The following is a 23,136-nucleotide window of genomic DNA, read 5'->3' as shown; positions in this document are numbered from 1 at the left end:
AATGATGAGAATTAAACAGGGAAAGAAGAAAATGGGACAATAAGTACCATCAGCTGACATTAAGTAATAATGAATGCAAATAGTTGCAGGGATGCATCTCGCTAACTTGGAATGCTGGTTCAAACATTGCTAAAAATGGATCGTGTCATTAGCCCAGGACTGACCAACCTTTATTCAAGACAACCACAATCTCAGCAGGCTTTATGCTTCATGCTTAAATGATCTTCCCAAAATCAGACGTGTAGAGATCATACATGAAAATGAAAATGCCAACAAAGCAGCAATGTAGCTCTCAAGGACCCCAGTTGGCCATTATTCACTTAATAGAACAAATTTGCTACATAAAATGATTGAACATTTCACGTCATTCAAGTTGTTTTTTTGGAAACCTTGATGACCTGTCAGATACTGTGTGCAGAATTGTGGGTCACTCAGACCATAGCTGGAGTTCCGTGTTGTGAATCCTGTTGGTATACTGTTGGCAGGGCACAGCTGAGGTGGACATTAGTCAGTAAGGTTATTTGCAGCTTTTGGCACAATAGCAGGTCCTTGCCAGGGACCACCAGTTTTGCAGTAAGATTAGTGAGAGACATGCTATTCCTCTAATGGACGCAGAAAAATCAACATACCTACAAGCCTCATTCTACCGTGCAGATACTGTACTGTACAAGAGCCCTTGACAGCAATCAGAGCCTTAAACAACAGAAGATTCCAAACTGGGTGGAAATACTGTATAATACAAATAGCTACCAAACTTCAAAAAAGAAAATACAACAGGAATGTTGGCAAACAAATCAGACAACCATGCTCGGATATAATGGAAAATGGTAGTGGAAAGGAGAAAATTCTATAACATACACTTAAATCTCCTTCAGAGTGATAACAGTCTAACAGAAAAAAATAACATTTTAAAATCCTTTCGCCATGGCCAAGAAGTAGAAGGGATAATGTAGGACTAAAGCCACTGAGGTCCATTTAAATTGTGAACAAGATAAGCAATGTAAAGAAATGTCCTAAGTACAGGGAATAAATGTGCCCTGCTGGTCTGGTGAGCGACACTGATTAATTTATGGAGAGACTGTCCAGCCTCCTCCTGGTACGATGTTATGTGTACAAAATCCTTGGTCAATTGGTATTAAAGTTCGGAAAGAAAGCATCTTTGAGAATATTTTTTTCTGTATACAATTGCTAAGATACAGCTATTAATTATTGTGTTTGTTGTGTTCCCTATTATCTATGCAAAATAAATTAATTACACTTGTGTTCACTCAAGGAGTTTTGTTTTCTTACACCATCGGAGTAGAAAATTAAGTGGAAGAGGTACTGTAGATTCCTTTAAAGTTGTGTCACAGAAAAAGTTATAGGGTTCATTATTCTGATTATATGAAAAAAACTCCCGAATAAATAACATCTTACTTCATTAAATCAACACCTACTGTAATGTGACTGGAAAACGTTTCGGTAGCTAATAGCTACCTAACTTTAATAATTGAAATATCAAAAATGTTGATAATAAAGTAATGTTTAAAAAAAACACATACTGTACATACTGCATCCAACCATTAACAGAAAGCTACTTATCTCTACTTAACCCTACCCCCAGAGCATGGGATTCAAGGTGGGATTGAGAGCACACAACTGCTTTCTCCTTTGATGGGACACTAGCTCAAGAAAGAGAAACTTACACACATCCAACCAGACTTAACCATTGTGTCTTTGGGATGCTGGAGGAAATGTAAAGGGATGTGGGGAGAATGTGCTGTCTTCACACTTAGTAATCCTCAAACTACTGTATGTCCTGAACCCAGAATCCTGGAGCAGTTAATCTGGAGTAGTAACCATCATGCCACAATTCAGCCCATGCATCCTTGTTGTATATGTAATCATTTATATACACTTGCTACACACAGTATATGCTATTCTGTGTATGTACATGGATATACAGTATACTGTATATAAAGGAATTAACTTACTTTGTGGAAACCGAGGAGGGTTGTCATTGACATCAGTGATCACTATTGTAACAGTTGTTGAGCCGGAAAGACCACCCATTTGGCCTGCCATATCTGTCGCTTTGACAACCAGCTCGTAACGATCCTGTGTCTCCCGGTCCAGGTCAGCCACAGCTGTCCGTATAACTCCTGGAGAAAAGGAGAGAGGGCCTGGTAAGTGGAGATCAACACCAAAAGATAACTTGACACTCAGAATCGTCTTAGTTTAATGCATGATTACTCCAGCTGAATTGCACTGTTATCCCTTGTGCACATTTGGATCTAAAGCAGAAATATACCCACTCTCTTGATCAATACAGATCTGCCAGCCTAGCGCTGCCTAGTTTTGAGAGCATTAAAATCTTTTTTGTTCAGCCAGAGCAGGAAAAAAAAGAGCCCTCACTTTCACAGGCCACAGAGTTATTCTTTTCACCTTTATACCGTATTCCACAAAGTAAATGAGTGTGCTAGCAGAATTTAAAACTAAATAATATCGTATCTACTAAACAATAACTAAACTAAACATTATTACAGACGCCTTGTATACAGTCCTGAACTTTCATTTTTTTTAAATAGTGTTTCTGTGTGTATCATTTAAGAATAGCAGTCACCGAAGCTCAAAGTCCTAAAATACAGTAACACAACCTACAAAATTTCACTCAAATTATTCTATGTAACAAATATCATTTTGGGTGTTATTTTGAAAGACTCTCACAAACCCCATTAGCACCACTATTCTAAGAGATGCAAATAACAGGCTACATTAGTAATCACAAAAAAAACCTTGTAATTTTATCAAGTGTTTTGTCTGAAGTGGAGTAAACTTACTGTATATATTTTGCAGAAAAAATACCAAAATAACCAATAACCAAAATAACTAATTCTGAGCAATGTCTACAAGCTCAATATTAAAACTTGTATTAACTTCAATATTATTTTTTATTTCAACTACAACTACTAGACGTCCATACTGACAAAAAAGTATGAAATTAAAAACCTGCAAATCTTATTTTATTATTCAAGTGACATATAATAACCTTGGCTCTCTGTACTTCTCTAAACAATCTCCAAGGGAGTAATTTTTATACTTGTAAATCATTCAGAATTACACCTCAGGACACACAAAAATGAAAATTAGATTTCTAAGCAAAAAAAGTAAGGCATATAGAATTAGGAATAATTGTCATAGTTGTTAACTACTAATTATTGTTTAAGCTAATACTGTTCTTTACATTTAACCAAATTAACCTAACAGTAATACAATTATATTAGACATACAAGCATTATTAAACCTCCAAGATAGTGAAAAATAGTTGAAGAGTATACTGTAGTATTAAGAACAGAGGTGTAACAAACTGAAATAGTCTTACACAATAAGTTAAACAAGGAAGCCGAATATAATGTGAGAAAACACAAGTAATGATATTTGATTTGTGTTCTAAAAGTATCCAATATTCAGTGTGTCTGTGGATTTTTCTGATAGTAGTTAAAATAATTTAAATATACTTTAAACTAAAATGATGACACTTGCCCTTGTTATTCATCTACATTTACAGTACATCTACAGTCCCTACATGTGTTGAGTCTCTTTTTTTCCACTTTGTTGTCTACTATGTTAAGAGGCAGATGGTGTTTTCTGAAGCTAGAGATCTGTTTGGTACTGTATCACCCAGAAAGTACATGCCCTAATAAATCTAAATCTACCTGTTGATTATTCATTTCTGGGAAAATGTTAAACCTCATGATATTAGGAGTTAATTCATACAGGTAGGTAGAAATTACTATATTTTCTTCTGTAAAGAAATACAGTTTTAAAAAAAGACAAAAACAGCAGTTATACATTGAACATGTACAGAGTAGTGTGAGGGATATGCTGGGGCCATTGGGCACTGAAGAGCTTTGCAAGAACATAAATGATTTCAATTTTCAGCTCTTAAAAGGTCAGATGAGATTTGTAACTGGTATCAACATTGTACCTACTGTATTTCTGAGATTCAGAACTGGCCTGGTTTCAGGTGTGATATTGGAAATGTGACCAATTGGATCTGTGCAAGAGGAAGAAAAGGTCATTGTGGGGGAATTTAAAGTGTTGCTATTCCCACCTGAGCCTTTTCATCATAAACTGAGCTAGCAATACTTATGTAGTCAGAAATAATGTTCAGTCATTTGAGGAGTGCTTCAAGTTTTATCTGCTGAAATGGGAAAGACATACCTGAACCTTTTTTTTTAAATTAACAACTCAGTACAGAAACATGAACCAAAAATCTAAACAAGAAGGCAGTTGAATTAAAGCCATCAATTAACAATTAATGGTGTTTTTGATCTCAGCTCTACCAGTGCTGGGATCCACTGCCTTAGATGTCTTCTATCCCTTGCTTCACTTTTAAGATCAGGCTACATGATAGCAATGTTGCTGTCAAATATATGTGTATTAGAGATAGAGTTTATCATGCCTGTACACTGAGAATTGCATTTCAGAAGGTAAGAAATTTAACAGTCTATAAATATGAAGCTGACATTTGGTATGAAATCAAATTTACTGGGGCCTGCACACAACTTAATGTTCAGATTTACTAATGTGATTAAAAATAACGATAAAGCTGACAGAGTGACAGGAAGAAGATTAGTCCCCATGTACTGTACAGTACGGCATAGTATTCATTGTACAGTATGTGCATTTATAATGGATAAACCAAGCCAGACTAACACATACTGTATTTAACTGTATTTAGTGTATGAAAGCATATGGTATACAGTTTATTAGGTGCTGCATAGCTTTTAACCTAAAGTAAAATTTGCTATTGTCCGATGAAGGTCTATAAGAGAATTTTGGGAGGTAGTGCCTTCAGCAGTGTGAGCAGAGCAAATCAAAGTCTTCACTTAATTTTGCTCATCATCCACTACACTTTTCTGTGTGCAATGGATTTGTTTTAAATGCAAAACAAGAGCCTAGTTTAAATGAAACTTCAAACGTCTAATCACAAATTCTAGCCATTCTAGCCTTAGTGCAGTTAGATATCATCCATTTGAGGAGAAAAATTAAAAGTCTTGTGCAAGTAGGAAGCCACTGTCAAGTGATGCCTAGGATTCACAATGAGTTGATTTCTTGATTGAATCAAGAACAATCATCTTCAGTATCTGGCCTCTAGATTTCCAGCTGTTTCAGCTGAGTGAATCATCTATAGCCAGAACTTTCTTTGAAGCTGTCCCTAAGCTGTGTGAAGAGAATTGTCAGTTATGGTGGAAAAAATAATACAAAGCAAATACTTATAGATTGTAACTCCATTATTTTGGCAAGAATAACTTTTACATGTTGCTAACATTAATCTACATTTTTGAATTAAGAGAAAGTGGCAGCACCTAGCTGGAGTATTAAAATTCATAAGAACACAGTAAAGGTTAGTAAACCAGAGGAGGGTTCTGAACCAATCCTGATAATTTGGTTTTTATCTGTTTATTGAATTAAAAACATGTATTTAGTTGTTTTCTGAAGGACACAAGGAAATATACAGTACTTCGGCAACATGCCCAAGACATTCGTTCAAGGTATGTTGCAACCTTTATTTATAAGAAATGAGTACTATGTGCAGTGCTAAATGCACACCTTCTTAGTTTCTAATATGTGAAACCATAGAAACAAAGAGATCGATGTGGAATCCAGCCTTCAGATGGCTCTGCACTCAGTTTTATACTTTCCAATGCTCCTACCCCATGCTGTTCACTCACCAGAATTCACCTTTTCACCTTCTCCTAGTGACAGCTCTGTAGCAGCAGGACCATGTTTAGAATTAAGAGTACAGAAATGTAATAATACGAATTTCTCTAATCTCTCTTGTCTTGAACCGAAAAAAAAGTGAAATTTTTTCAAGTTTCTCAAGAATGCTGTTGAGATGGAAGTCTAACCAGGAGTATGTACTAGCTCCCTAACACAAACCAGAATGCAATAAATTTGGTGAAGTGGCAGACATCGACATCTCTTAGTGTACATGCATATCTGCCCTCTGGTCATAGCTGGATGCCATCTGTTATAAACCCATTGGAAACACCAGAGTGATCCAATAATGAAGAATATGCCAAATGGGGATTACCACTACACCTGATGATCTCACAACCAATCAAAATTCTCTACACAATAGTTTGTGATATTCTCTGAGACATTTGGCAACTTATTGTACATGGCTGTGAACATCAGTGTCTGAAATGCAACTGTAACACACTTACCTAAAAATATCTACTGGACTGAGAGAATGTACAGACTCCATCTATACATTTGATTTGATCTCGCAATAGTATTTTCACCCGATCACTGAATAATACAGTTGGACTTTTTTCAGCATTACTTAATATAATTTAATATTCAGTGTACTGTACTTTCTCCATTTGTCACCCTCAAAATCATAACTTGCAGGCCATGCTGAGTCCGGAATTTTTGTGCACATTCAATTCAAGAAGCTGTCTTCTAATCTGAACCTTCATTTCCCTCTTTTCCTGGACCAACCAGATATCTTTGTCATGGGACTTTAGAAATCACATTAAAACTTCACCCCTGGCAAAACATAATTAATTTCTAATTAATAATTAGTAAATAACATACCTTTCTTAGTTCTTAACTATACAATTAATGATAACAACACTAAAAAAACTAAGCTGCTATTCCAAATACAGTATCTGTCTTTGCATGTATGAATGTTGAAGTGTTTGCATGAGATCGTTATGAGTTGTTCTGTAATTTATATAGTCATCATATTTTAATACTGTTATGATATAATACCTGAGAAATTGATCAGACATTTGTATCATGGTAGATTGATTCATAATATACTGTATACACTTGAATTGATTTATTTGGCATTTTTTACTATTATATTTAAAAATTATAATGTATTCTTTTAATGTTTGTGCATGCCCCCATTTGTTCAGATTGTATGATTCCTAGGAGACATCAGGAACTTCTTGAATTTTCAAAGCAACATATTGCTACAGTTTATTGGATTCAGTATTAACATCATCCACTGCTACAGTACATACAGTATCTGTAAATGTTTCTTGTGCCAAAAAATAACAGTGACAATGGCATACTGCACCTTTTTTTAAACTGTAATTAAAATGTGCTTCTTAATGTGAATGCTTAATTAATCCAACGAATTATTTCATTGCTGTTCCTGCATTTTCATGTTTTGATAAGTGTAACAAAAGGACTGTCTGCAGCTATACACTGCAGACTGTTTTCAGAAACAGTCTGAGTATACTGATTATTTTCTCATGACAGCAAAAGAAATACTCCTGGTTTTCTCTAATACATTTATATTGGTCAAAGTACTTGAGATTGTTCTTCATCAGGTAAGTACTGTTCAATTTCATAAGAAACTCTCATTAAGAAAAGGTACAGATGCTGAAATAATTTACAAAAACCGTCTGCTTTGATTATGGTAAACAGAACCATTTAGAACATTCAAATTTACTTTTATTTTTATTAAAGTAAAATTAATATGTTTAAAGATTCTATGTTTATTTACTGAAGCTATCGTTGGCTTAAATATTAAATACATGTATTTATTAAAAACATATGAATGAACACATTATGATTAAAACACATGATGAATAAAAACACAACTACAGTATATGCAGTAAACACATGGCATACACCAGTTACACTATACACAAATATTATGTATACAATTCAGTGAGCTTCAGAGACCTATGTTCTATAGACATTAGGAAGTCTGGAATTCTGCCTTTATAATCTAAGACTCCTTAATAAACCGTAACAAGAAAGGCCACTTTAACTGCCATTAAAGACATGAAAGGCTATAGAGAGAGAACCTGCTATAGAAAGAAAACTATATGGAGAGAACTGCAACCTAATAAACAAATTGTTTCCTAATCAGCATTAAATCTCTCTCATCTTAAACAGATGCTCATAAATGAATTTCTTTATTCTACATCAAAATCAGGCAGATGTATTTAGCCTACAGATTTCACCATTAGGAAAATCAGAATTTTCAGTAAATAAAACCAGAAGCCCTGTTATTTAATAAAGCTCAGTGTACAGTGCTCAGAGTTCAGATTATCTGGACATAATTTGGTTTCAAATTTCATATTGAGGAGGCACCCTCTCATGATGCTTGCAGAGGAAGAATAGCATGATGGATGAAGATGATCGTTCTTTGCTTCCTGTTCCATCTACATGTCTCCTCTCTTCTCTCCTCTCTTATTTCTATGTATCTGTAATCCAGTATTTACAGTATACTATGGTCCAATGAAGGGTGATTTAATGACCTGACTAGGAAAGGCCTGGTTTCTGTTAAATTCTTATTATTCAGTATCCAGGCCTCAATTGATTTACAATGAGTTAAATTAACCTGAGTAAATGATCCTTTTGGTCATCAGTATTTTCCTCCATGTTTACTTGTTTCTTTGTCAAGGGGCAGCTACAGTATGTAAATACAGCCAAACAATACCATTGTTCAAAACCATCTGAGTAAGGTATTCAAGCTGCAAAGTGCAAACGTTGCTAAATTTGCTTTAACTCAGCTAGCCCTCACCCCCCGTCCTGCACTTATTAATGAGAATACTAAAGGGCAAATTGCTTGCTATTTTAAAATAAAACCAATTTAGTTCCAGCTATACTACAGCAGATTCGCCTTTGTTTGGTATTATTTAAATTGTCAACTGGTCTCACAATTGAGATATCCATCAATACAATGTGTCAGTAGGTTGTTGCTATTTTCAGGCAAAAGAAACATGCTGTGTTTGTAATTTATATGATAATGTTGCTTAACAACTTAAGTCATAGAAAGAAGTACAACAGGGGGAAAAAAGGTTTGCTGTAGGTTGGCGATATTTCGCAATATAAGAAAGCATACTGCTAGGTTATATAATTATATACAATAAACTATGCAATTAATTCAAAATTATTGATTACATACCAGAAACATGATTAATAAATGCTACATTTACTATTGTTTACTATTACCAAAGCAGCTGTTTAATATTGTGAGAGCTTTCTTTTGCATGGATAATAATCCCAGATAAAAAGGGAACATTAGGAATTTAATTAAATATAACACAAAGACAAAACAAAATAACTCAAATGTTTAGTATGCTGCTGAAGTACCAACAGCAATCATACTATATGCTTGTCATGGTCAGATTCTGTTTTTCTTGTCTCACTAGGACTTGCAGTCAGCTGCACCTGTATCATGGGGATTGAAGTATGCTTTTTAAATCAGAAAATTAATTAAATAAATGAACCCGTAAAATACAGTAACAATGCATCGTTGCATGTAGGTGTATGAGTACTATATACAATATGTCCATATGTGGCACGTGCACACTCAAGAACTTCCGAGTCCCGGCTCTGAACTAAGTAGCGCCTCTTTATAAATCAGTGATCTACACTATGCCAGAAGGCTGGTCTTCTGTCATGAGAAAGTAAAGCTATCAAACTGAACAGAATTGTATGTATAGCTGAATGCATAAGCTTTCCCAATTGAGCTATCCAATCTATTTTTGGAAATACAACTTTACTTCATTTTCATTTTTCCCCTTGCGATACTAACACAGCACTGAAAAACTAGTCAAAAAACCTAGTAGGTATCTAAACAGGTATATTACAGGATGTACTGTATACAGTTCATCCAATGCCCAAAATGGGCAAGAGTCAGTCCAAATCAGTATTCCAAAAGGCTTGCCTGAAGACTTAAGCTTTACAAGCTACTGTACAGCAACAGCAAAAACAAAACTTTCCAAAACCAAATCCAAAACAGGCCACAGGTAATTCAAGACAAGAAGTCATTGAGTCACAGAAAGGGCTGCTGAACAAACCACTACACAACTTCGTTCTTTTCTCTCAGTTTTGAAGACAAAACAGAGAAAATAGGAAGCTAGGAGATCTGGTTTCCTGCTTATGAAGGCAGTCCTATGGACACCTACGCTCCCAATTAGTGCAATGGAAGAAAAACCTTCTCGTAAATGCACTGTGTAAACATGCTGCAGGGTAAATCACTGAGTGAAGGGCTCTGGGGCATAGAACTTTGAAATACTTGCACTCTTCACCAGTTTACTCTTTCTCATTAGCATCACACAACTGTCTGAATTCTGAAAGAGCAGCAAGAATTTGAGGAGGAGGCAAAAAGGGGGAACAAGGGAAGAAGGATAAGACAGAAAGAGAAAGAAGAAGTTTTGTGCATTAGACAATCATATTTGTGCTCTAGTGTAGACAAATCATGAAAGATGTTTATCGCTTTAAGAACATTATAATTACACTATTATTAGAATATTATTAGTGTTGTTTTGAAACTAAAGACTGGGAAAGATGTCTTTCCCAGATTAATGTCTTAAAAAAGAGATAATATTCTGTGTGGAAAAGTGCATTTTCAATGGTTTCCATAGTCGAGTCCACCAACCAAAAATAATGCTGTTTGACATCTTTAGGCTGTGACTGGCTGCAGGGTTTCTTGCTACAGCTCTATATTCTTAAGTGTTAGAAGTAGCAAACAAATATTGTTCCCACAACACAAAATGTTATCAAAGTGGAAAGGGACACAGAACTAATGATTAACTTAAATTTAAATATAATTTTGAATTTTCAAATGATGGAAATGTATCATATGCATTACTATGGTGTGATTATGGCAGCTTTAGAACAGAGATACAGGACTCTATTTCTTAAAACAAAAGCACAGAAAACGTTAATTTTATATTATATATTATTTTAAATACAACTATTTAATCTACTTACATATAGTTTAGAAAGAAGAACCTGACAGCCTTTTTTTCCTTAATAGGTAAATGTTTTGCTAGACAAGAGCTGATGACAGTTCTGGCTTAGGAAGAGTATATACTATAAGAGGCCTCTGTGGCTTTCTCCTCCATTCTAACCTTTCTCATCTGTACCTTTAAACAGCTTTGTTGAGCTCAATAACCATGCACAATTGCAAAGGCCAGACTGAGTAGTGAGTCTGTCATCGCTCTCTCCTGAGTCAGGGTCATTCATCATCCTAGCTCGAGGAGAAATGGAATTAAACCAAGAAGACTAAAAAAGGAATCATTAAAAGTTTAGTGCTTTCCTTCAGGGACTCTGCCCCTAACAGGACAGCAAAAGCTACAAGGGTTTCTGAAAGCTCCCAATGTATTAACTTGCAAAAAATAATACAGAATTGCAAAGGTGGGGGTGGGGGGGGGGTGCCACTCTTGTGCACTAAAAAGGCTGAATGTAGGGAAAAATAAACAACTACAAGTTAGACTGTAGGTTTACTACATTGCTCTATAGTGGATTCAAATATTGATTTTTTTTTTACTTGGCATCATCATTGTTTTTTTGCAGTTTTGCAATTATTCAGAGATTATTCTTAATAAGACCTGGTTTTCTATAACAATAACAGTGCAGGAAAGCAGGTGAGGCTGTCTCTGTATAGGAAGTCACTCGTTTCAAGGTTTCATGAGCTGCTGATTCCTAAAACCTTCTGTGAAAAAAAATTAAGTTAAATAGAATCTGAATTCCTGAACTCCACTGTGGGTATGTAAAATACTGTGCATTAAAACGTTCTGCTGTGTTTGCAATGTTTGTGTCTTACCGGTCCTGCTGTCCACAGTAAAGAACCTCTCTCCGTCCAAGACACTGTACACCACTCTGGCACTGCTGCCGTAGGTGGGGTCATCTGCATCTGAGGCTGTCACCTTCATCACTGATGTCCCTGTAACCAAACACCAGTCAATGCAAAATGCAACCAGAAAATTAATGAAGTCATTTAAATTCAGAAATTCGTGGTACAGTATCCACCTGATGGTGTGCATTGGATTATGAAGGCCAAGTAAACTTGGTATTCTATTTTTACTCATGCTGTATTTGCCATAACCCATGTTTTACCAATGTGAGGGTGTTATGCACACCACTGGAAATGTGCACAAGTGACATTCATCCATCTTATTGTGAGTCCATGCACATAAGCTGTTAGCACTGCCTTGAGGAGTGGTTTTGCTGTCCCTCCTAACCATGTAGAAAGACAGGCACCTGGTACTGTATATCAATGTGGCAACTATTGTTGGGATTATGTAGGCTGATACCTATGATATCCACACTGATTCATACCCTCCTGATTCCAATGGCTTTTGGCCAATCATGTCCCACAGTATAGGGACTCTGGGTCACAGTCAGCTAATTTAAATAATGATGTCTATACTATTGGACTGTTCCCACACTCATAAAAAAGCTTCTTGTGTCTAATGGTAAACCTGTAACTCAGTAGATTCAAATTGGTCTGGCTATCATTACTTTTCCAACCTCAGTAAAACTTAGCTATTAAATGGAAACCCATTCCATTACTCATTTTTAGTTCTTGCCAACAAACAAAGAAGAGAGGGGAGGCCCACTGTCTGCGGGCACATGTGTAGATGCTTTCTGGATTTAGGTACAGAATGTAATATAGAAGAAATTTAAGGCCTGACATCAGAAGCAAATTTATTAATGATAAAATAGCACTACAATAAAAAGGATGGTATAACCTTCTATATTTCAGAACAGTCAAATTCTAGTTTCTATTTTTTATTTATTGCACAATTGCAATATATTTTATTACATACAGTACCGGCCCAGTCTGGCATTTCACATTGTATTTATAAGTCCTTCTTCACAGTAACAACCACAGTGCACATACAGTACAAGGAGATGAGCAAGGTCAGAAAAAACTCCTTCAATCTGCCAGCTCACAGATCCGTTCAAATCTCTGGCGCCACTTATTGGAAGTTCAGTGTTGAGTGAAGGAGTGGAACATCCCTTATCAATGTCACTGCTGGCCAGTCCCTGGCTTCCTGGAAGTGTTGGACAAGCCATTCCCTGTCAGTTGAAGAATCCCTGTCACAGTCAATGACATCACTCAGGTGTTAAACTTGTGACACCTGGTGATACAGTTCATTGATACAGTTGATACAGCGATACAGTTCAAGTGTTCACCTTTACTGGCAAAACTGAATGGGAATATCAAATTAGGAGACACAGAATCATGAACCAGTCATGGATTCTTCTAACCCTAAATAATTATTAGAGCAAAACTGTACTATTACACACTATTACTTTCAAGACCTACTGAATGGCCTGGACAGTACTTCTGTATAGTAATATACAGTAAATTGTATCTGCATGGCTTTTCACAGGGTCTACACTGTGTGGGTGACAAAGTAAAAGGAATTATAGGATTTTTAATTGCCCAGATGTTTCCTAGATCACTCTTATCTATGGCCAGTCTTGTTCGGTGCCTTAGATTTTACATTATCAGGTGGTGCAGCTTCTGGCAAAGGGAGTCTTATCTCCATTCCTGTATAAAAAGCCTCTGAGAAGTAACACAACACAGCAACGCTGAGCCATGTGACCTATCTCTGCCCCAGTATCCATGTTTGGATTTATTAAAACACCTTTCTCAAGGACAAGGATGGAAATGACCTCTCTCACATTAAGCACAAAGTAATTATTGACAGTTGGTGTTGTCCTGAAAGCTCACAGCTGTAGGTAGGTTTCCCAGAGACATTTCATGCTGCCATGTAGCCACCAAAGTACCATGAAGGTAATTACACTAATTAGAGAGACGTGTCACTGGCCTGTTTGTTTGCTGTCATCATCCAAGTTCCCATGAGTAAGGAGGTTGCATTGAACACTTGTGTGAATCTACTCAGGTCTCATCATTAGAATAGCCTGGCCTTTCTGTGTGTTCCCTAGACAGGTCTCTATATAGCTTAGCGATCAAGCAACATAATGTGATTCAGGTCACATTTATTTTATCAGTGACTCAATGTGTGGCTTATTTCTACTGACTTTCAATGCTCACAGCACTATAAGACTTAATGTTTGATGTTTTGGGGTGATTTTCAATTGGAATAAACTGATCATAAAGTCTTCATTAATGTCCCAATCTTGTCAGTAAAGTTCTGAGATAGCTCAAATGTAAAGTTACATGTCGTTTCATCGGTACCATGTGGTTTTGTCTATTTGGATGATTTGTCCCAGTTTAGTATAACAAGAGATTTACTTACAGAACCCTTTTGTGGTTTCAACCTAAATTACTCCTATGTGCCTGTGCAACTTGACAATCCCCTCTAGATATTAACACATTTGCACATTTATAAATAATACCAGGCTGAGCCAGAGAATGCAAAGTAAGCTCCAGAAGTAACAATACACATAAAAACATGAACCCAGAGAGGAAACTCAGATATTTCCTCATTAATTAATAGCACTACTGCTCTTGCTGTGGTTATTTCATTGATTCATTGTTTTCTGTTTGTTCATATTCTTTTTCTTGTTGTCCTTCTTCTTCTGTTAAGACCGCTGCCATTTTTAGGAGTGATATTAACATAATTCATATAGCTACAGTATAAGATTTTAATGAATCAATTGCCTTTTTTATTGCATCTGCATGGGCCTAGAAAACTGTGTGAAAGACATATTCAAATTAAATAGCACATAAGAAACATTGAAAACAACACAAATTATGAAACATGCAAAAAGTTGGAAAATAATCATCTTGTACACCTGGCCATGTGCCTTGGTTAACACTAACGTATTCTTTTATGAGACTGCTTTCTTAATTTTCTCTAGGCAATAATCATCATGAAACCAGACCGTTTTAAAGTGCCTGGGGGTGGTTGCAGTGAATTCACTATATACATGCAAATGCTACAGTATTGTATCTATATTGAAAAGAGAGAGGGAATTGCATCTCTGTAATGTGTTGTCTTGAATACAGTACTGGTTTCCTGTATTAGTAGTGTGTGTGAGAAAAAAGTGCTTAATACAGCAGTTTGTCAGAAAAATTCCAAAAGTAGCACAGGAAATAACCCAGTTAGGAATAAGATTATTAGAAATTTTATTTTCCCCTCCTGTATCGTGTTTATTGTGTGTTATTCTCATTGGTCTTGCACTACAATCATTAAATGAAGACAGAATAGAATTCTTAAAGTCGCTAGTTTTTTTTTTCTCATATAGGTATTAAAAGAAGTAATTGGACTTTAATTTAACTTTACAGTAATCAAACAGACAGAAGCCTCAAGGCAACAATCCTAGTGCAATAAAGACAAACACTTAAAACAGATTAAGTATGTTGGACACTGAAGAACTCTTCCTGCTTTCCTTTCTTATGGTTGTAACAAATTGTACCAATATTTAATGCTATACTTTTTCTGAACTTATTCAATTTCTACATTCATCTTGATGTTTTGTATATAAAATTTAATGACATGACCCTGGCCTGGACATTTAGCCAGCTAGCTCATTGGATTTTAGAGTAACTAATTTATCTGAAGATTTTATCCTGTCATTTCTTAAAAACAATATCTGCTTCAACAACAACATGGTTGGGTATTTTGTTTCACAAACCTTTGCGTAAAGAAGTAACTCCTCTTCTCAGTTTTAAAACAATTTCAGCATAGTTTCCACATGTGTCATGTTTCATGTTTAATGTTGATTCTAAAGATTCCCAGTGATCTGATTATAGTATGTCAATATCTTTGAGAATTTTGAATATTTGAATTAGATCCCCTAATAATCTACTCTGTTCAAGACTAAAAGGGTTTAAATCTAATAACTTGTCAGAAGAACTTTTAAAGAGATATTTTCTTGATTTCCTATTTAAGTTCATGACACCATATTGATTGAACACAGAATTATATTTTCAACCTGAAATAAAAATAAGAGTAGATTGATAAAACTACCCAATAAATTCTGAAAACGAATTCTAAATTAATATTCTTGCTTTGATAATATTTGTTTTTTGATGGTGTTAGTACTGCACTGTATATGTATTTAATTGTTTTTTATAGTAATTGTTATTTATACAATTGCATGGGCCTGTTAATTCAATTATGGTTCTATGGTTCTATGATTCTACCAATTTCCAATTTAATACAATGGATATTTTCCTTTCACATGGAGTGAGAATGTTTGTGGAACACATACGGATAGTGGATTTTCAGTAAGCCAAATGTTTTCTCTGATGAGGGCTTTTGTGCAGGATTATTAACAAATTGTTCAATAAAATATATTTTGGAGCTTAGAGTGTGCATCCAGCCAACTCTACTTTTGAATTTAACAAATACAGATGATCCTTTTATTTTGATCTGATTATTTCCATAACCAATCCCGTATGTAACAGAAATAAGACTTATTGGTCTATTATTACTTTGTTTTTGTAAAGCTTTGCTTCATTTAGGCACAACATTGCAATTTTCAATTCAGTTGGTTCTACCTATCTTGAGACACTGCTGAAAGAGTTTCATTAATGCCTAATGAATAATATCTCTTTTTTTAAAGTATGAACAGTAGGGTGCCATCTACACTGGAAATATGTTTATCGGATGTGATTCTAGTACCTGTACCTATAGTTGACAGTTCTGTCACAATTAGAGCTAACCTTCCATAGATTCACGTTACTTGCAAAACCCATAAATAACAGTATGCAGGTCAGAATCACTCTAAATACAGTGCTTGGAAGGAAGACATGAAAGATTGGTTTCTTGGTGATTAGCAGTTGGCACTCTTTAAATATGGAATGGAAGATTGGGGATAGTAAATTACATTGCTCTCTGCCTGGCTTATCTAGGTAACTCACTCCCTGCAAACATCATGAATGCCTGAGCTGCAGTATTTGACGGAAATCCCCTCTGTAAATCCGATAAGAGATTATTTTTTCCCAGGGCCCCTCACTGTGTCAAAGACTTTTTCCCTTTTGCTGCTAGTTGTGCTCACCTGTAGACTCTGGCTCTGGTAGAATCTGGGCTAATGGAATCTGTGCTCCCTGAGTGTTTAGTATAGTTTGTGTGTTTGTTCTTGGCCAGAAAATCAGGTGGGTGTCTCGGTGTAAATGTAGCAGATATTAAAGATGAACCATGTTAGATCCCAATGGGATTAGCAGGGGCTGAGTTCCCAGGCAAAGGTCTTGACCTTAACCTACTCTGTTATTGCACCTTTTGTATTTCAGCCAAAATTCTATGGCTCTGTGTCATCCAGAAGATTGAATTAAAAAAAGTACAATAAAAACATCTATAACTTTTCCAGATCTTGTCCTTGCTTGACATTTATATTTTAGTGCACCAAAGTAAAGCAATAAAATGACTTCAATTTAATGAGAAGTGTTTCAGTTCTTTTTCTTATTTTCCACTAGCTTACAGTTTATGGCACCTTCACATTGAATTATTCCTGTAAATTAAATATATTGAGAAAAGGAGCATGGCAGATTTAATAATCACATATAATCACCCATACTGTATGTGCTAATGGAGCAAAAAGACTACGAAGACACCACTTTCTTCTAATTTAACTGAAGATAGTAATGTGAAGTTTCAGTCATTTTAAGATTCAAACCATTTCAGATCTCAACAATAAATGTCTAAATTACTGAAATTCAGCATGTTGAATAGAGCAGCTCCCTGATCCCTAGTGTGATTACTAAAACAGTCTCAGAGTAATCTTAAAGTAATAATTGAAATTAGTATAAATGGTAAATTCTGTACTTTAAAAAAAATACAGATTACATTTATAGTTATGTGCAATATATGATTCTGTTCTATACATATTGGTTCTCGCAAGTCTGGTTATTTGCTGCTTCTTTTCTTTTTTAAATGACTTGACATGTTTCCTAACTTTGTTAGCTTCTTAGCTTATCCTGACTTAAAGTGTTTTGAAGGAAATGTGTGGCAACAAAACATGCAAAGGTTAGTGCACAAAATGAACAAAATGAACATGAGGGCCACTTGTAAATTATACAGTATATTATTACATGCATTTTCCTTTTCAAACATAAGAGACTGACCTTATTTTAAGGTCTTGCATACCACTCTATTTCTTTTGGGGAAGAAGTAATTCTCAATATAAGCTATAAAATTTACTGCACTTTTCCCAAGTGAAAAAAAAATGTCTGGGTCCAGTTAGCAAACAAAACTTCTTATTTTTTATGAAGCCAAGAGGGAAATATACTGTATACAGTACACTCAAATTTTAAGGAATTTAATTTTATTATTTGTTCCTTGATTAATTGTCTAGTGTTATTAATGTGCCATATTTTTCCCATAGTTGTTGAGCTTATTTCATAACAAAAACTGTGGTGAATATACAGTATGCTTAATGTGAGTTACTGTAGTTAGCGCCTGTTTACCCAAGCTAAATTTGTGTGATCATCATGCAGTGTGAAAGATTTGGAATGCTGCACCTGAAAGCAAAGGCTTCTATCAACTACTTCTCACACCCACCTTAGAGACTGACTTCAAAACCAGCTGGAGCTGATGATTTAGTACTGAGTGAATTACAGCAAAAGAAGAACAGGTCTAATATTCACAACACAAATACACACTAAGAGAAAAATAAAATAAAAATCACACATTTTTTTACACTGGGGAAACATAAAAGCATTGTAAATTGTGATACTAATATTTTCCTTGTTGGTATTTTTTTCTCGTGATAAAACAAAATAAGCACAGATGTTTTGTGCTTCATTGTTTGGTTTCTTTCAAATCCCACAACTAACAATGTAAAGTAATATATTTCCACTTTAAAAACAGTGTTGAAGTAAAAGTGTTGAAGGTGATATAATCATTTTTTATTGCTTTTGATCCTCTTGTCTTAAATAAGAAAAAGAGTTTATTTCGAGATGACTGCTGACATCTGCTGTTTTTCCATATCAGAGCTCAGCTGTTACCTTTACACAGTCTTTCTTCTTGCTACGTGCCTAATGTATCTATTTTCACCTCTTTCAGACCCTGAGAAAAAGTCAATGCCTTTGTTGTGAATACCACTGCTCTGCAAGCAAATAATTTCATACAAATGCCACATATCTGTTGCCTTTGTAAACAAAGGGCAGCTTAAAAGACCATTTGCCCGGGGAAAGTTTTGCCCAAAGCACTATAATGTACATCACTCATGCATTATTATTTTATGATGTGAAATCCACAATGGTGGTATGGTGGTGCAGTGGTTTGTATTGATACCTCGCAGCACTGGGGCCCTGGGTTCAAATATGGACCTAGGGTGCACTCTGTGGTGGAGTTTGTATGTTCTCCCCATGTTCTTGTGAGTTTCCTCTGGGTGCTCCAGTTGTCCCTCACAGTCCAAAAACACATTTGTAGGTTAAATGGCTTCTGGTAGAAGCAGCCCTGTTGTGGATATCTGTGTCTTCCCTGTGATGGACTGGTGTCCAGTCCAGGGTATACCTTGTCTTGGGCACATTGCGTGCTGGAATAGGCTCCAGATCCCATTCAACCCCAAACTGGAAGAAGTGGTTAGAAAATGAACAAATGAATAAATGGAAATCCATAATCAGTGCTTTGAAACTTATATACATGATGCACCACTAGGTGGTCAAGTGGCCTATAAAACTGATATACTGTAAATCCTTTCTTTTATTAATTCTCTCTGCCAAATGTTGGTCTTTTACACATATTTTAGTCAAATATAAGGATTCAACTCAGCTGACTTAATAATTAACACTCAATAGCATGTGTAAATGTAAGGCCAATGTCAAAAGTACAGTATACTTCTGTCTAACAGAAGTAGAAGCCAGCTTCACAAAATATTAAGAAGATAAGCTAGTAACAAATGAGAGAAAGCCATTTGGCTCATCTAGGCTGTTACAAATGAGAGAAAGCCATTTGGCTCATCTAGGTTGTGTGATGTTTAATAGTTAATTGATCCATTCAGCCATTTTTTGAAAGAAACATTTTTTAAGAGCATGGCTGGAAAGCTACTTTATACTGTATTACAGCTTTTTATATGTATTTTTGATGTTCAATATTAATACATTTCCTTATTCAGTATATTCCAAATATATCATGATGCCACTTAGAGATGTGCCACACAAGACATACGTTTCCCTCTGGTTTTTGTTTTGTCTTTTTTGAAGCTTCTCCTTATCCAATATGGTGATGGGCAAATCGTAGGCAATGTGAGAGGTCCAGCAATCACTGAAGCAGCATCATCTGTGTATCCTGCTCCAGACTGGATAAGAAGAGCGCTGAGCATAGAGGAAGAAAGTGATAACCCAGAACAGAGGCCAAGGATAAACTCTGATGGATTGCCCCAGCCTCTGCCCAGATACCTCTGTACCTATCGCCTGTCTGGAGGCAGCATACAAGAGACATACAGTATAGAGAAAAAATGTGGATTCATTTAGGAACTCATGTAAAACATAACCCAGTGTAAGACAGCAGAATCACAGGGAGCAAAGAAAGAAGTTCCTTTTTATATCTTGTATGTCTTTTTGCTTTTGGGGTAGTGTATCTTTCAATTGATGTTTTATGGAGAGATACAATGTTTTATTGTATTGCTGCTCCTTCCCAAATGAAAATTGTGAGTTATTTACTGACTTTTATTGTAACCTTAAATCCATTTCTGAAATCATTCGATTGGCTTTCGTGCAGAGCTGACACTGTCAAGCCCAGGCACTGGTGAAAAAAACAGAAATGTTAAAAGTAGTACGGATACGCAAGCAAGATTTTCCATCATGCAGCCAGGTGACTTAAATATATCTCTGTACTCTGCCATGCAAACAATGAACAGTAAACTGGGGCAAGTTTGATTTGTGTGTGTTTACAATTCACCAGAAGACAGCCCAGTTTATTATTCTTTGGCCGTGTGACAACTCACATGTCGTGGTATCTAAGAATTGGATGGTTGATGGCAGAAAGAATGGAGAAAGAATGGATAACAGAACCAGGCTGTGCCCATCAGTGCCCGTACATTTAGCTGTTTGATGATGAAGCACTCATCATCCTAATATGTGCCCCCTGCCAAGGAATGCAAATACATTCCCTCATGAAATTGACACTCCAGTCTGCAACAGTCCCTTGAGAAAGCTGCACTGGAACAATTACATAGCACCTGCACCTAAAGGGACGCTTTTGAAACACAAACAACTTCATTGAAATGCCCAGGCTTGTCAACAGTAAGGAATGAGGGGGGTGGGGAGCTTAATTGCATGTCACCTGGCTGCCAAGCACACATTGCAATAGCAAAGCAATAGAGGAGAAGGCAAACACAAATCCCCAACATGACTGTGAGACAGGCCTTCCTACAGTAATGACATGCATCATTGTAGTTTAGACAGCCTTTTTGGGGGGAATTCAGTAAAGTTTTCAAAGCACAACTGGGCAAGTTTGTGGTTTCCCAGATTTAGCTACTTTTACATTTTGTGGGAGTATTTATTTTTCTGCTCAGGACCAAACAGCTAGCATTTAAGTTGGCTTTCACATCCAAATGGCTGACTTATCATTTGTATTGCTGTCAGTTTATTTCGCCATTAGCGCTTATTCTTATTCCTGCATGTGTGTTTGTGGAAATTGCCTACCCTAATTGGATTTCATAATGAAACCCCTATTCCTCCCAGTCACTGGATGTCTAGGATATAAATGTGGGCCCTCAGATCACTGTTTAGAAACTTTCTTTATACTATCACACATCCACCATCGTTCATGGGGATGGGTTCAACTCCCTCATCAATGTCACAAGTTGTTGTCCTGCAAACCAAGTGAGTTAAGTTCACATCTTATCAATGCGGTAGAGCGGAATCACATTATTGAAGCTTGTCTGGATCTTCTCTATGCAACTTTGCCATTTTACCACAAAGGTGCATATTGTCAAAACTAAATATTGATTAATATTAACTAAATATTTAAAATAAAAGATTAAATTGAAAAGAAAGCCAAAAATAAGAATGAGGAACCCAAATGTACCAAATTAGAACTTTATTATCAACATTTAGGCATGGATAATTTAAAACTGCAGAGGGCGATCACCCTTGGTAATTCATGGAAAAAAAGTCCTTATTTTTAAAATTATTCTCAGTGTACTTGAATGAATGACCTCATTGTGAAACGTACTGTGTTGACTCACTAGATTAAAAAAAACGGAAATAATGAAGATCAGCTATGTAACAGAAAAAAATAGGAAATAAGCTCCTTAGGCTTATGAGAAATGCACTGGTCTGTTAAGAAGCCATATAAAAATACGATTTGTGTGACTATAGTGATGTACAAACTAAACATAAACCAGTGCAAAAAAAAAAAATCTTAAAAAATAAGGGTAGCTAAAAAGTCAAAACTGTGAACATGAACCATTTCTTCCCAGAGAAGTTGTAAGTACATGGAAAAACTGCCAAGCAATGTCTTGGAAGTTGAGTAAAAGCTCTGATGAGGTTCTGAATCTAAGCATCTGGACTCTTTCTGGATTTAAAAAAAAAACTTACATAAAAAGGCTCTCTTTAGAACCACCTAGAGACAAGTATTACAAATATTTGATTTAGCTCCAAAGGATAATAGCAAGCAGGACATTTTCTGATTCCAAGAAGATAGCAGTACTGAACTGCAAGAGGGCCATCCATGTTGCCATCACTGCACAACATATAATTATATTTTCAATGATTGCTCTCTGCTCCTCAAAAACAAGTAGTAAGGTTCTGAGAAGTACAATGTTACTGTATGTTTAAAATATTTAAGCAGGTGTATTAGGAATTTCTCCTGGCTATATATTTTAGTCCTCTGCAAATAAAATTGAAACCATCACTTGTTAGAAGCTACAGTTCAATGCAGGTGTGAATCATTTTGTTGCCACTCACAGCTGCTAGAGGTTAGCTGTAGCAATAAGCACTTCTGTTGTGTGAAGGCCCAGGAGAAAAACAGTGATAACAGATATATAGTCAGTTCAGTTGCTTGTCCCTGTGCCATATTCTAGGTTCAGATACAAATAAAGTAAATTTGAAATCCTGTTGAATGATGAATAATGAAAAGTAAATTTACAAAAATTAGTAAAATTACTACAGGCTACAGTATGTCTTAAACATTTGTGTAAACATAAGAATGCATACTTGCTGTTCAAGCAACTCTCTCAAGTTTTTTTTACAGATTTGAAATCACCAGCTATAAAGCAAACTAGATTCATATTATGATTCTTGGAGTGGCACAGTGACACAGTGGTTAGCACTGCTGTAGAGCTGTGGCCAAAGGTTCAATTCTGGACTTGGGTGTTATCAGCATGTTCTGCTGTTGTACTTTATGTTCTGTCTGTGTTTATGTGGATTTCCTGTGTTTATGGTGGTATTCTGGTTTCTTCCCACAGTCCACAGACATTCTGGTACAGTAGGTTGATTGGCTTCTAGAAAACTGGCCCTGC

General features: G+C 35.8%; 1 protein-coding gene across 1 annotated transcript in view; it reads right to left on the bottom strand.

Annotated features, from left to right (window-relative positions):
• The window catches only part of LOC102694707 (cadherin-22), a 288,857-nt gene that overhangs the window by 116,323 nt on the left and 149,398 nt on the right, over window positions 1–23,136 (bottom strand). Inside the window, exons 5-6 of the mRNA XM_006639486.3 lie at window positions 11,570–11,689; window positions 1,974–2,141 (exon numbers count right to left, since the gene is read on the bottom strand). Coding sequence (XP_006639549.1) covers window positions 1,974–2,141; window positions 11,570–11,689 — 288 coding nt within the window. The remainder of the gene's footprint in view (window positions 1–1,973; window positions 2,142–11,569; window positions 11,690–23,136) is intronic.

The sequence above is a fragment of the Lepisosteus oculatus genome, chromosome 16 (genome assembly GCF_040954835.1).
Source record: "Lepisosteus oculatus isolate fLepOcu1 chromosome 16, fLepOcu1.hap2, whole genome shotgun sequence".
Lineage (NCBI taxonomy): Eukaryota > Metazoa > Chordata > Actinopteri > Semionotiformes > Lepisosteidae > Lepisosteus > Lepisosteus oculatus.
This window is presented reverse-complemented; position numbering and strand designations above follow the sequence as displayed.